The following is a 14,028-nucleotide window of genomic DNA, read 5'->3' on the forward strand; positions in this document are numbered from 1 at the left end:
TGGGATGTAGTTTAGGATCCCACACTACATTTAGCAGTTGGAAGCTATTTTTGAAGATTATAGACAAATTATTTAAAAAAAAAAAAAATGTGGTTCCTGGGGCTGGTGCTATGGCGCAGCGATTAACACCCTGGCTGGAAGCGCTGGCATCCCATATGGGTGCCAGTTCAAGTCCCGGGCACTCCACTTCCGATCCAGCTCTCTGCTATGGCCTGGGAAAGCAGTAGAAGATGGCCCAAGTCCTTGGGCCCCTGCATCCATGTGAGAGACTCAGAAGAAGCTCCTGGTTTCTGCTTTTGGATTTGCACAGCTCTGGCTGTTGTGGCCAATTGGGGAGTGAACCATCAAATGGAAAACCACTCTCTCTCTGCCTCTCCTTCTCTCTCTGTTTAACTCTGACTTTCAAATAAACAAACAAATCTTTTTTTTTTTTTAAAGTGTGATTCCTAATGCACCGACTACATATATGGTGTGTCCTGTATCACAGCTGGAGGTATGTAATATCTGCATGTTGTTGGTGAATTTTTCTTTAAAATGAATTACTTGAAAAGAGAGTGATAGAGATCATCCATCTGTGGTTCACTCCCCAAATGGCTGCCACTGCCAAGGCAGGACCAGGTCAAAGACAGGAGCCAGGAACTCCAGGGTCTCATGTGAGTGACCTCCCAGGTAAGTTAGCAGAGAGCTGGCTCAGAATGGAACAGTCAGGACTGCAGCTGGCACTCAATAGGGGGTGCAGGTGTCCCAAATGGCAGCTTATCCTGCTGCACCCCAACGCCTGTCCCTGGTGATGTGGTTTTTATAGCATCACCTGGTTTCTCTAACTATATTTCCTTTAGATCATAAAAGGTACTTCAAAACAGACTTTGAAAGCCATACTTTTTTTTAATACACATTTTCCATGAGCCTTTTGAAGACTGGATTTCAAAATTATTTGTGCAGTAAAACTTTTCCATGAACTTTTGGAAGAACCCTCATGTAGATTTTCATTTTCCTTCATTATAAATGTAAATCAGATTACTAGAAAATACAGGTAAGAGAAAACCCCTGGGTATTTGACCTTCCATCCATCATGCCTGAAGAAAAAGATACCGGATAGCTCTGACGTGCTTCTCTTACCAACCAGTATCCGGTACACCTCTTACCAGGCCATCCTTCAGTCAGGGTGCTGTTCTGGGTGCTGAGATGTGCAGTGAATGAGACAGCTGGGGCTGACAGACCACCTGACATCAATCAGACACGTTCTCCAATAAATGGACCACACCGGCCAGAAAAGCTTCCAGAAGTTTAGGGTATGATGACAACACAGTGATGAAATAAACACATGAAGACATAAATGTTAAGCAGTTACTGGAAAGTTTCCTATTTCTGACTGGAGCCAGGACCACCAGGAATAATTAAGGGAATGACTTGTCTGATTTATAGGAATAAAATACAATTAAAAATATTCTCTTGAGTAGTAGGAAAATACTCAGAAGACTTTTAAGAATTCTGACTACTCTTTGCTGGTTATTAATCCTATTAGTTATTGATCTGTTAAGCCTTTGTCATCATAGAGCTGTTAAACCCTGGCTGGAACCCTACTCAGACACCTGGCTGTGGGCCCCCATTCTTTTCTAGTGGTCAGGCTGGAAATTTAGCACCACACGTTGGTTTAAGACGAGTGGATTTGAAAACGTCTTTCTACGTCATAATCCTAGCTTGTCAACAGAACTTTGGGAGCCTCCTGAGAACAAAGAACATGTGTCTCAAAATGTTTGATAACTGCCTTTCCAGAGTTAGCGAGGCCTTCCATCCCCTGGGTCACTCCCCAAATGGATGCAAAGGCCCAAGAACATGTGTCTCAAAATGTTTGATAACTGCCTTTCCAGAGTTAGCGAGGCCTTCCATCCCCTGGGTCACTCCCCAAATGGATGCAAAGGCCCAAGAACATGTGTCTCAAAATGTTTGATAACTGCCTTTCCAGAGTTAGCGAGGCCTTCCATCCCCTGGGTCACTCCCCAAATGGATGCAAAGGCCCAGGCTGGGCCAAAGCTGAAGCCAGGAGCCAGGAACTCCACTCAGGTTTCCCTGAATGCATCATTGGGGAGCTAGAAGTGGGGCGGCTGGAACGAGAGCTCACAGGGGATGCCAGCGTCACAGGCAGTAGCTTAACCCACTGTGCCACAACGACCCCTAAATAAGTCTTATAAAAATCTAACTTTCTGGGGTAGGAACTAAGGAGCTGTGGCTCCATGTGCCTGCACGCCTGGTGGTAATAGCTAGAGAGGCTCTAGGATTTCTGATTATTGGGGGTCAGAAGGGGAAGCCACTCCCACGAGGGATTATAGACTTTGGAGCAGGTGCAGAGCATGATGCCAGTGAGTGGACCTATTTGGGGGCTGCCAGGGTATGAAGGAGTGGGAACTGTGCCTGCTTCTTGTCCTGGTCATCCAGGCGGCACTGGCCTGGCCAGCACGCAGAGCGTGGGTGCAAGGAGGACCCTGATTTCATCTGCCCTGGGTGAGGCTGTCAACTCCACTACATTTTGGAGCAGGATGTGGGGAACTGGAAGATGGAAAATTCTTTTCTGGGTTGTTTTGTCTACAGGGAGCTCAGACAAAGGAAAAAAAAATGAGAAGTTTTTTTTAGTTATATTCCTGTTTTTTGCAACAGTATTTATGGAATACATAATTTAAAATTCAAAATTGTTGCATTTACCTTAGATGTATATTTGATTAATTGTAAAATATAATGAGCCACCCAAAGCTGTTATGATTCTTTAAGTCGAGGGGAAGCCAAGCTACACGCTGACTGTGCAGCTCCTAAAAGCTCAGTACTCTTGGGTATTCATGAAAGGGGTGAAAATGTGGCTTTCTGGGTTTTATCCTCACTGCTGCAAATAGAAACAAGCAGATTTGAAGATTATATGGAGAAACTGTATCTGTAACTACTTACTCTTATACATTTTAAAAATGAATCTGCACATTTCCAAACATACATAGAGTAACACCTCCCACATGTCTATCATCTACATTGAAGAATTACCAATTAATTTGGTAACTTTGCTTAATTTGTCTTTTTTTATACTTTATTTTTATTTTCCCCCAAAGAAACCTTTTACTTAAGGAATACAAATTCATGCATTCATAAGTACAACTTTAGGAATATGTGATTCCTCCCACCATAACCGCCCTCCCATCCCTACCCCCACCCCACCCCCTCCTCCCTCTCCCATTCCCAGTCCCATTCTCCACTAAGATTCATTCTCAATTAACTTTATACACAGAAGACCAACTCTATACTAAGTAAAGAGTTCAATAATTTGCACACACACACAAAAACAACTAAACTTCCTCAACAGTTGAGACAAGGGCTGTTCAAAGTCATTGCATCTTGAAGTTAATTTCACTTTTTTTTTAGAAACTTAATTAACTTTAAAGAAGCACCCAAAATGATACATCTTTTGTAAGCACTTAGACATAATTATAATACAACTCTTTGAGGACAAAGGTCCTGCATGGGAAGTTAGAGCACAGTGACTCCTGTTGCAAATTTAACAATTAACACTCCCATGTATGACATCAGTGACCACCTGAGGCTATTGGCATGAGCTGCTAATTTATCTTTTATTTAAAATATTTTAAAGTGAATCTTGAACATCATGATTTGTACACTTCTGTATTTTCATATATAAATCACTTCAAAAGGGGCGACAATTTTTATAGAACCATTATGCCATATCATACCTAACAAAATAAGCCACACAGATGGTGCCTGATTTAACACAGTTTGGCTTGCATTCAATGGACACCTACTTCGAATTTGGAATTTGGAGTTTGATGCTTTTTCCAGGCTAGCAATGTAGTAGAGTCTCTCACTTTCTCTCTCTCTCTCTCTCTCTTTCTCTCTCTCTCTCTCTCTCTCTCTCTGTAAAGACTTATTTATTTATTTAAAAGTCAGAGATACTGAGAGACGGAGAGGCCTTCCATCCGCTGGTTCATTCTCAAGGCCAGGCCAAAACCATGGGCTTCTTCCAGGTCTCCCACATGGGTGGCAGGGGCCAAACACCTGGACCATCTTCCACTGCTTTCCCAGGCACATTATCAGGGAGCTGGATCAGAAATGGAGCAGCAGGGACTTGAACTGGTGTCCATATGGGATGCTGGCCTTGTAGGCGGCAGCTTTACCTGCTGCACTGCAGCACTGGCCCCAAGTTTCCTTTTACTGTTACCACATGCCTGGGCTCTTTTCAAGTTTCCCCAGTTTTCCCAACGTGTCTTTGATTGGTCTGTTTGCAAGGCCAAATAAGTGCCCCTACGTTTGTTAAGCTTCCTGTGAGTCAGAAGCCATCACCTGATGGCTTGGGTTATTTGTGAGTGCTGAATAGTAAGCTCTGTGAAATGAGGAACTCGTGTCTTTAATTCTACCCTACTGGTACCACTGCAACAACGTCTGCACCACTACAGAATACCACATAGTGTGAAAAGAAGTGATTTGGCAAAACAGGGCTCCCGGGTCGCTGCTAGGCAGGGCTACCAATGTTAGTCTGGGAGGCAGGATGCATTTCTGCAGGATTTCTTACTCCCTCGCTTCCTCCTTTTCTTTCTTCCTCTCCCTCTTTCTTTTCCCACTCTTCCTTCCTTCCCAGAAAAAACTTAACATTAATTGTTGACCAAATGAGACTTCTTAATCACCTGATGAAAACAGCCTTAAAAGAATCTTGCAGCCGGCGCCGTGGCTTAACAGGCTAATCCTCCGCCTTGCGGCGCTGGCACACCAGGTTCTACTCCCGGTCGGGGTGCCAGATTCTGTCCCGGTTGCCCCTCTTCCAGGCCAGCTCTCTGCTATGGCCCGGGAGTGCAGTGGAGGATGGCCCAAGTGCTTGGGCCCTGCACCTACATGGGAGACCAGGAGAAGCACCTGGCTCCTGGCTTCAGATCAGCACTATGCGCTGGCTGCAGCGGCCATTGGAGGGTGAACCAACGGCAAAAAGGAAGACCTTTCTCTCTGTCTCTCTCTCACTATCCACTCTGCCTGTCAAAAAAAAAAAAAAAAAAAGAATCTTGCAGATGGGGCCAGCGCTGTGGCTCAGTGGGTTAACACCCTGGCCTGAAGCGCCAGCATCCCATATGGGTACCAGTTCTAGTCCCGGCTGCTCCTCTTCCGATCCAGCTCTCTGCTATGGCCTGGGAAAGCAGTGGAAGATGGCCCAAGTCCTTGGGCCCCTGCACCCACAATGCAGAAGAGACTCCTGGCTCCTGGCTTCGGATCAGCGCAGCTCCGGCCATTGCGGCCATCTGGAGAGTGACCCATCGGATGAAAGACCTCTCTCTCTCTCTCTCTCTCTCTCTCTGCCTCTCCTCTCTCTGTGTAACTCTGTCTTTCAAATAAATAAATAAATCTTAAAAAAAAAAAAGGATCTTGCAGAAAGCGTATTATAAGGCTTCTGCTACACAACCCAGGAAGATTTCATGTTGGATTTTCTTCTAAGCACTGATGTGGATCTAGCCAACCAGCCCTTGTCACCACTTACAGCTATGCGCTTACCCAGTATGAATCCCACCCCCCACCCCCAAGCACCTGCCTCACACAAAACAAATCTGCATTGAATGCCCACTCAAGGCCGGGCAGGACACCATATTCTTAAAAACACTCTAACTTTTTTTCCCAATTCCCTCTCAAGTTAGGTTTATCCCCATTTTTCAGTCATACAAATTGAGACTCATAAAGGTTAAGAGCGTTTTCCTAACGTCAGCCACTGAGGATGGCGGAGGACGACTTGGGACTGGGATCCATTTGACTTGCAAAGCTCAGCGCTGCAGCTACAGCAGGGTGGAGACAGATCCGGGTCTGGCCATTCCCGGGGATCGTTAAGGGACGTTACCTGCAAAGTGCTTTGCAGGTCCCCGGGCTTCTGCTCCGGACTTAGTCACAGGCGCTAAGGGCGGGGTGCAGAAGAGCGGTGGTGTCGGTTGCACCTCGCCACTTAGCCGCTGCTCCACCCCAGCATCCCCAGGTCTGCAGACGCGCCCAGCGTGCAGGAACGTTGAGAAGAATCCGGCTCGATGCGCGGCTCCCAGCCCCAGGCTTAGTGGAGTTTGAGTCATCATTCCGAGGCGGACCCCGTGAGGAAGGGCTGCCGGTTTAGGGGAGCGTTAGGAGAGGCCCCAAAGACGAAGCCAGCAGACGCGGTCCTTTGCGGTCCTTTGGAAAGCTTTCCAGCTGTTCCTTTTCCTTCAACCCTCGTTTTGCTGTTGTTTTAATGGGAAAAAATCAGGAACCCTGGGAGTTATTCCGAAAGAAACTACAATTCAGTTGCACCACCTGTGATTAGATTAATTCCGATTTGCCCGAGTGCACCTGGGAGCTTCCCTCGGCTCCACCCAGGGTGGAGAGTCAACACTGGGATCCCTGGGACCCCCTGTTTCTGCAGCTTTTTTCCAGGACCCCTTTATGAAGGGCTGATCTTCTCTAGACTTGGCCTTCAGCACGCCCCTAGATTTTAGGCTCCACCTCCCACGCCCGAACCCCGCTAGGACCCTGGGCAGGCGCCAGGGTAACTCAGAGCGACCCGCGGCGACAGGTTAAGAACGCGGCGAGCGGCAGGGGGCGCCCGCGATCCGCCGCGCCACGTCCGCCCGCCCGGTGTCCTGCAGGGAGCGCCCGCGCGGAGCGGCGAAGGCGAGTCGAGGTGCCGCACGCGGTGCTTCCCGCCCCGCGTGACCAGAACGCCGCGGCCCGGCCCTTCCGCGGCGGTTGCGGTCCGTATATAAGATGAGGCGGCCGAGGGCAGGCTGGGTTTTGGCGTTGGGCTCTCGCGCGCGCCGCCCCGCCCTGCCCTCTCGCCAGGTGAGTCGCATTGGCTTTGGAGCATGTGGGTGGGTGCCCCCCAGGGTGGGTCCTGGAGACCGAAGTGTTGATCAATAGCTTGGATTTTTTTTTTCTTTTTTAAATTCTAGATTCTGCATCCTACACGGAAGTCATCATGGGCTTTTTCCAACTCCTGATGAAAAAGAAGGAAGTAAGTTTTAGAAGCAATCAAAAATCTTGCCTGAAAGTGTTCATTTTAAAAGATGAGAAGATGGTGCCCATTTTGAAGAGAATGTGAAATTGTAGCTATAGCTCTTCTGTAATATTCCAGAAGTTTCCCATCAAGGCATCTGAACGTCCCCCCCCCCCCCTTGTCTGTCAGCTTATTCCTTTAGTGGCCATCATGACCTTCGCGGCCGGTGGAGCCTCAGCGTTCGCCCTGTATTCCTTCAAGAAAACCGACGTGATGTGAGTAGGCCTCCTGTACACTGGTGGTGGTGGTCGGGTGCTCTTTAGTTTCTGAAATGGCACCAGTTTCCTTGGTTTTCCCCCCATGACTAAGGATTCAGACTGTGAACTTGGAGTCAGCACTCAAAAGCACCCTGGCGTCAGCAGACATTGTAGAGACTACTGAGATTAGCTTGTTCCTTTTGTCATCGTGGGCCCTGCTCCACTCTCCTGCCATGAAATACAGCTTGATTTCTTTTGAAGTTTTGAAATGTGAAGTTCTTGAATTGTTTTGGGGATAGATAGATATAGGTAAAGGTATAGATACAGATAAAGATATAGATACACACACACACACATATATATAAAACAACTCATAATTTTAATTAAGCTTTAACATTTTAACTTATTAGGTCTTTCCCAGTGTGGTCAAATCAGTAGATTCAGTCATCTACAAGGGACCTACTCTTGAACTTTAGACATGAGAAGATAGGATCTAAATATGTACTATGCTTTGGATCTGAGAAGGTCAAATGTACAATATATAATAAACTTCGGATACAGGAAGGTGAAGAATCACATGCCATGAATATGAGGAAGAGAGAAACTTAAAACTGACCTAGGTCAGTGCGTCTGGAGCAGACAGTAAGGGGCAGACTGTCCCGCCCTGGAGCGGAATCGGCTCTGCTGACTCAAGCCCAGGCCCCTGCCCCTCCAGACCCCGGGGGAAAGAGCGTGGCTGCTTGTCCTGAGCCTGGCAGTTCCACCCCATTGTCACTTAGTTTGTGGGAGAGTTCTCTACTCTGCTTGCTTAGAAGACTGCAGACCGCTAATTCGGCAGAGGAACTCATTTGTAAGGTTTGGGGCAGACTGTGAAACTCCCTCTGGGACTCCTCTGTCAATTTCAGCATCTGCTGATGCTTCTGGGTAGGTGACTTAGGGATGAATGCTTCCGTGTTAAGACTGCTCTGTTTCTCCAGGAGTTAAAGACCCAGTGCCAGTGTTGGTTCAAGTTCACCCAATGCTCAGTTCATTTTCTTTTCATTTTAGTGTTGATCGAAAAAGAAATCCGGAACCCTGGGAGACTGTGGATCCAAGTGTACCTCAGAAGGTATTGCTAAATTTAAAATACGCAGTTAGCATTTAGCCCAAAGCTCAGCACCTTATACTTGGAGAGTCCCAGCTGGTGTGGTGTTAGAGCTTCAGAAGTTTAGTTCCAGTCCTTGCTCTGTTATTCACGAGTGATTTTAGACAGTTTGGCCTCTCTGAGGCTTTGAGAATCGATAATGGGCACGAGAGTAGAGCTCCACCTTTGAGTTAAAAGAACTAAGGAAAAGAGAGTACACAGAGCCCTTTAGCACAGTGCCTGGCCCTCGGCAAACACTCAAGTACACCTGCTGGTGGTTGCTGGAATTGAGTATCTTATGTTATCCATTGCTTAGCTGAAGTTGAGGTGATACACAGTAGGAGCTCCTGAACACAGGAGTGGCATTCTCCTGAAGGGAGATGAACTCCTAACGCACTCATTCTTGTGAGACTCCTGCAGAGGTTAGTTTTTTGTGTTGGACATGTTTGGCAAGTTAGAAACACTGAACTTCTTTAGATCTGTCGGGAAAGTCTTGTGTTTCTGTTAAAACAAACTCACAGAGAAGCCTCTCACCACTGGAAGGTCCTTAGGATCCTGAACACTACCCCCAGCTCCCAGGACCTGGGGTGATAGAAAACTCGTGTGGATAAAAGGGCATCTCTGAATATGAGTTCTTTGGGAATCCAGAATTGGCCACAGCTCTCTGCTTTTCCTTTACTGTGTAACTTAGACCACTTGTGACTTTGCTGAGCACTTACAATGAAGAACTCTTATTGAGTCCTCTGTGCTAGGAGCCTGTGTCCATCTACTCCCAAGGAGCAGACACTCTTTTTGGACATAGGGCTCACATAATACCTTGGCAAAATATAAAGCCCAGGTTACTGCTGAGTGAGAGCCAGGCAAACGTGTATGACCTTTTTTTTTTTTAATTTTGTTTATTTTTTTAAAAAACTAGCTCTTCATTTTGCTGATCTTTTATATTGCTTTTTGTTTCAATTTTGTTTTTTCTCTAATTATTTCTTTTCTCCTACTAGTTTTGGGTTTGGTTTGCTGTTGTTTTTCTAGGTCCTGGAGATGCATTGATAGCTCATTTATTTGGTGCCTTTCTAATTTCTTGATTATGTACCATTTGCTATTAATTTCCCTCTTAACACTGCTTTTGCTATCTCCCATAAGCTTTGAAATGTTGTATTGTTTTTGTTCATTTCCAGAAGTTTTTTGATTTCTCTTTTGATATCTTCATGATCCACTGCTCATTCAGGAACATGTTGTTCAGTCTCCATGTGTTTACATATGTTATAAAGATTCTTGAGTTGTTGATTTCCAGCTTCATTCATTGCAGTCAGATATGATTTTTTTTTTTTTTGCTAAGACTTGCTTTAAGGCCTGGCCTGTGGTCTATCCTGGAGAAAGTTCCATGCACTGCTTAGAAGAATGTGTATTCTGCATCTGTAGGATGAGAAGTTCTGTAGATATCCATTTGGTCCATTTGGTCTGTAGTGTCGATTAACTCTGTTGTTTCCTGGCTGATTTTCTGTCTGGTTGATCTGTCCACTGCTGAAAGTAGAGTATTGAAGTCCCCTATGACTATTGTATCATAGTCTATATCTCCCTTTAGATCCATTAACATTTCTTTGAAATAGCCAGGTGCCCTGTTATCAGGTGTATATACGTTTACAATAGTCACATCTTCCTGTTGAATTGATCCCTTAATCATTACATAGTGCCCCTCTTTGTCTCTTAACAGTTTTTGTGTTAAAGTCCACTTTGCCTGATATTAGGATGGCTACACCAGCTCTTTTTTGGTTTCTGTTGGCATGGAATCTCTTTTTCCATCCTTTCACTTTAATTCTGTGTATATCTTTGTTGGTAATATCTTGTAGGCAACAAATAGATGGGGTTTGTTTTTTAATCCATTCAGCCAGTCTGTATCCTATAACTGGAGTTGAGGCCATTTACATTCAAGGTGATTATTGATAAGTAATGACTTGGCCCTGCCTTTTTTCCATAAATATTCCTATTGTTTATTTTTGATTTCTTTTGTACTTTTATTGGGAGATTTTCTGCCTTCACCTTCTTTCATAGTGGTGACCATGTTTCTGTGTTTGTGTGGCACATCCTTAAGTATTTTTTGTAAGGCTGGATAAGTGGTGACAAATTCTTTTATTTGTTTGTTATGGAAGGTTTTTTTTTTTTTTCACCTTCATTCATAAATGAGAGCTTTGCAGAGTACAGTATTCTGGGTTGACAGTTTTTTCTCTTAAGACTTGAAATATTTCTCACTACTCTCTCCTAGCCTGTAGAGTTTCTGATGAGAAGTCAGCTGTGAGGCTAACTGGAGATCTTCTGAAAGTAATCTGGCATTTCTCTCATGCACATTTTAGATTTTTTTCTTTATGTTTTACTGTGGAGAGTTTGGCTACAATGTGTTGTGGTGAAGATCTTTTCTGGTCATGTTTATTAGGAGTTCTATGTGCTTCCTATACTTGGATGTCACTTTCTTTCTCCAAATTGGAGAAGTTTTCTGTAATTGTTTCACTAAAAAGGCCTTCTAATCCATTCTTTCTTTCCAAACCTTCAGGAACTCCTAAGACCTGTATGTTGGGTCATTTGATAGTATCCCATAAATCTCCAATACCATTTTTTAGTTTTCTAATTTCTTCTTTTTTTGGTCTGACTGTAAAATTTCCAGATTTGTCTTCTAACTCAGATATTCTTTCTTCTGCCTCACCATGTCTGTTCTTAAGGCTTTCCACCATCTTTTTTCTTTGTTCTATTGAATTCTTCATTTCTAATATTTCATTTTGATTTCTCTTTAAAATTTCAATTTCATGGGAAAAATTTCATTCATGTCATGTACAGATTTCTTTAGTTCATGAATTTGCTTCTGATTATTCTAAGTAATCCTACGATCAATTTTTTGAATTCTGTTTCTGGCATTTCGTCAGTCTCTTCATCTTCACATTCTAATACTGAAGTGTGTTCTTTGGGGGATGTGATGTTGGTTTCCTTATTCTTGTTTCTTGAATTGCTGCATGTATTATTAGGCATTTCTGGAGATACTTGTTTTTTTCCCCCTGTGATGGCTTTTATCTTTGAACTATGCCTCAGTGGCTTTAGTAGAGTGCTCTTTCAGTGAATCCATGTATGGCCATTGTCTGATCCCTTAACGCTTTGGAAGCCAAAGGTTTTTCAGAGGGTTGGAGAATAGAAACCAGTCCCCGTTTCCATTGTTTTGTGTTTGAGAGATAGGAAGGTGAGTTTTTTGTTGGATTTTGATTTGTTTTGTTTTGTTTTACTACGAACAGTACAGTGATTTTTTTTCCTAAAAGGAACATGGACAAGTCCCAAAGGGGGTGTGAGGAGGGAGGGCACATCCCTAATATTTTTATTTCCATTTTCTTAAAGCTTGTGACAATCAACCAACAATGGAAACCCATTGAAGAGTTGCAGAAGGTCCGAAAGGCGACCAAATGACCACTCTTTGCCTCTTTCTTCCTAAGACTACTCTATGAATCTGGTGGAAACATTTCTGCACAGACTAGATTATGGATGGCAGTGTGCGGAAATGCTTCTGCTACATTTTTAGGGTTTGACTGCATTTTCTGGACTCTGGATAAAGCATTCAAGGTAGTGCAGTAATAACCAACTAGTACAAAAATAAGTTTCTGTGTTTATTATTATAATTTTGAATTTTGCATATTGAAATGTGTATGTTTATGATGCTAGAATGTTTTTCCTGAAATGTACAAAATTTGTAAAGAGATGCCTTTAATAAAATACCATTTGTGCAAAGATTTCTCAATGATTAGGTATATATTTAAATGGCAGAAGAAATCTTTTTATGGGAGAAAAAACACATTTGGGAACACAAAACATCATCTTCTAAATAATATACAGTGCAAATTTGTGTCTAAGCTTTTCCTCCAAGTTCATCCATCCACAGAAATGGATGCATGAGAGCTGGTAAGTGCAGGGAGGAAGCTGAAACAGGATGAGGATGAGGTGTGGGCTTGGCATGGGGACTGGCCTTGGGGGCGGTGCTGGGATTCCCAGGTAAGGGGAAATGCAGGGTCCGCTGAGAGCAGCCCTAAGGAAGCCAGTGCTGGCCGGGTTGCACCTGTGAGGGTGGTGGAGGGGAAGATGGGAAGCAGGGATAGCACCCACAGGGTCTGTGGTTCCTCTTCACTCTGGCCTATGGTAACCTGGAGACTGAAGGTACAGTCATACCCAGCACTCCCCTGGGTACCCTTGAGTGCTATTAAAAAATGAGATCAAGTCAAAAGTTGCTTTTCGCTTCTTTGAAAAATTGAGATCTAATCCATATGCCATAGTAGTCACTCATTTAAATCGCACAATTCAGCAGTTTTCATATATGCACAAAGTTGTGCAAGAATTTCCATCTAATTTCAGGACACTCTCACCTCTCCTGAAAGGACACTGTGCCCATTAGCAGTCACTCCCCATTCCTGACCCCTCTGCCCCCAGCTCAACACAAACATAATGAGCTCAAGTCTCTGTGGATTTGCCTGTTCTGGATATTTTCTAGCAATGGAATCATACAATATGTGGTTTTTGTGTCTGACTCCTTTCACATTGCATCCTGTTTTCAAGAGCCATTCATGCTGCCCCACGTCAGCGTTTCGTTCCTTTTCCTGACGAGATCCTATTCCATTGTGTGGATATACCACCTGCTATCTCTCCGTGCCTCAGCTGATGGGCGTTCAGGGGGTTTGTACTTTTTTGGCTATTAAGAAGAATGCCAATATGGACAGCCAGGTGTTTGTGTGGCCATGTATTTTCAGTTCTCTTGGTCATGCTTTTAGGTTCATTAACTCTTTTAGATAAAATGATAAACTTTTTTTCCTTAAATATCATCTGAATATAATGGCAATATAAATGCTAAGTCCTTGTCAGCTTTATAGCAATAAAATGTAATGAGCTGTTGCTAGAGATTAGGCAGTTCTGAAAGGATTACATCTGGACTGCTTTCTCAACCTTTGCTGTTTCCTCATCACCGCCAGTTTTCGCAGATGAAAATCTCCAGTGTCTAATCTCAAGCAATTACATGTAGCATTGGGAACACTTTTTTTTTTTTTTTGACAGGCAGAGTGGACAGTGAGAGAGAGAGAGAGACAGAGAGAAAGGTCTTCCTTTGTGGTTGGTTCACCCTCCAATGGCCACCGCGGCCGGCTTGCTGCGGCCAGCGCACCGCGCTGATCCGAAGGCAGGAGCCAGGTGCTTCTCCTAGTCTCCCATGCAGGTGCAGGGCCCAAGCACTTGGGCCATCCTCCACTGCACTCCCGGGCCATAGCAGAGAGCTGGCCTGGAAGAGGGGCAACCGGGACAGAATCTGGCACCCTGACTGGGACTAGAACCCGGTGTGCCGGCGCCGCAAGGCGGAGGATTAGCCTGTTGAGCCATGGCGCCGGCGGGAACACATTTTTACCTGCTTAAATTTCTACAGTGGGGTATGTCCTCGTAAGGAAAATAAAAATGAACAGCCTAGTGATGGTTGGCCAACTAAGAGAGCAAACTGTAAAATGCTTTTTGAAGGATAACTGTGCCTTCCAACGTTTAAAAACAAGCCTGATTGACAAGCGGAGGCTTTCGGGTGTGAACACGACAATAGAAGGGACTTTTTAGTGCATTGGGGAGGGCAGTGTTGACACTGTAGGGCTGGGAAACCAGGTGATCCTTTT

The 14,028-nt window shown here is 44.5% G+C and overlaps 1 protein-coding gene across 1 annotated transcript; it reads left to right on the plus strand.

The window, feature by feature from the left end:
• Nucleotides 1-6,781: 6,781 nt before the first annotated feature.
• On the plus strand, nucleotides 6,782-12,017 carry C11H15orf48 (chromosome 11 C15orf48 homolog). The gene is made up of 5 exons (XM_062204762.1): nucleotides 6,782-6,831; nucleotides 6,942-7,003; nucleotides 7,175-7,260; nucleotides 8,290-8,350; nucleotides 11,735-12,017. Exons 2-5 carry the CDS (start codon nucleotides 6,968-6,970, stop codon nucleotides 11,801-11,803), a joined length of 252 nt encoding a protein of 83 aa, XP_062060746.1. The 5' UTR covers nucleotides 6,782-6,831; nucleotides 6,942-6,967; the 3' UTR covers nucleotides 11,804-12,017.
• Nucleotides 12,018-14,028: the final 2,011 nt, after the last annotated feature.

Source organism: Lepus europaeus, chromosome 11, assembly GCF_033115175.1.
Source record: "Lepus europaeus isolate LE1 chromosome 11, mLepTim1.pri, whole genome shotgun sequence".
NCBI classification, from domain to species: Eukaryota; Metazoa; Chordata; class Mammalia; order Lagomorpha; family Leporidae; genus Lepus; species Lepus europaeus.

What these genes read in the sequence shown, in the direction of transcription:
- C11H15orf48 (XM_062204762.1), top strand. Translation starts at nt 6,968, where the DNA reads ATGGGCTTTTTCCAACTCCTGATGAAAAAGAAGGAA. An exon ending in TCCTGATGAAAAAGAAGGAA is followed by an intron (nt 7,004 to 7,174) that starts GTAAGTTTTAGA and finishes CTTGTCTGTCAG; the next exon opens with CTTATTCCTTTAGTGGCCAT. An exon ending in TTCAAGAAAACCGACGTGAT is followed by an intron (nt 7,261 to 8,289) that starts GTGAGTAGGCCT and finishes TTTTCATTTTAG; the next exon opens with TGTTGATCGAAAAAGAAATC.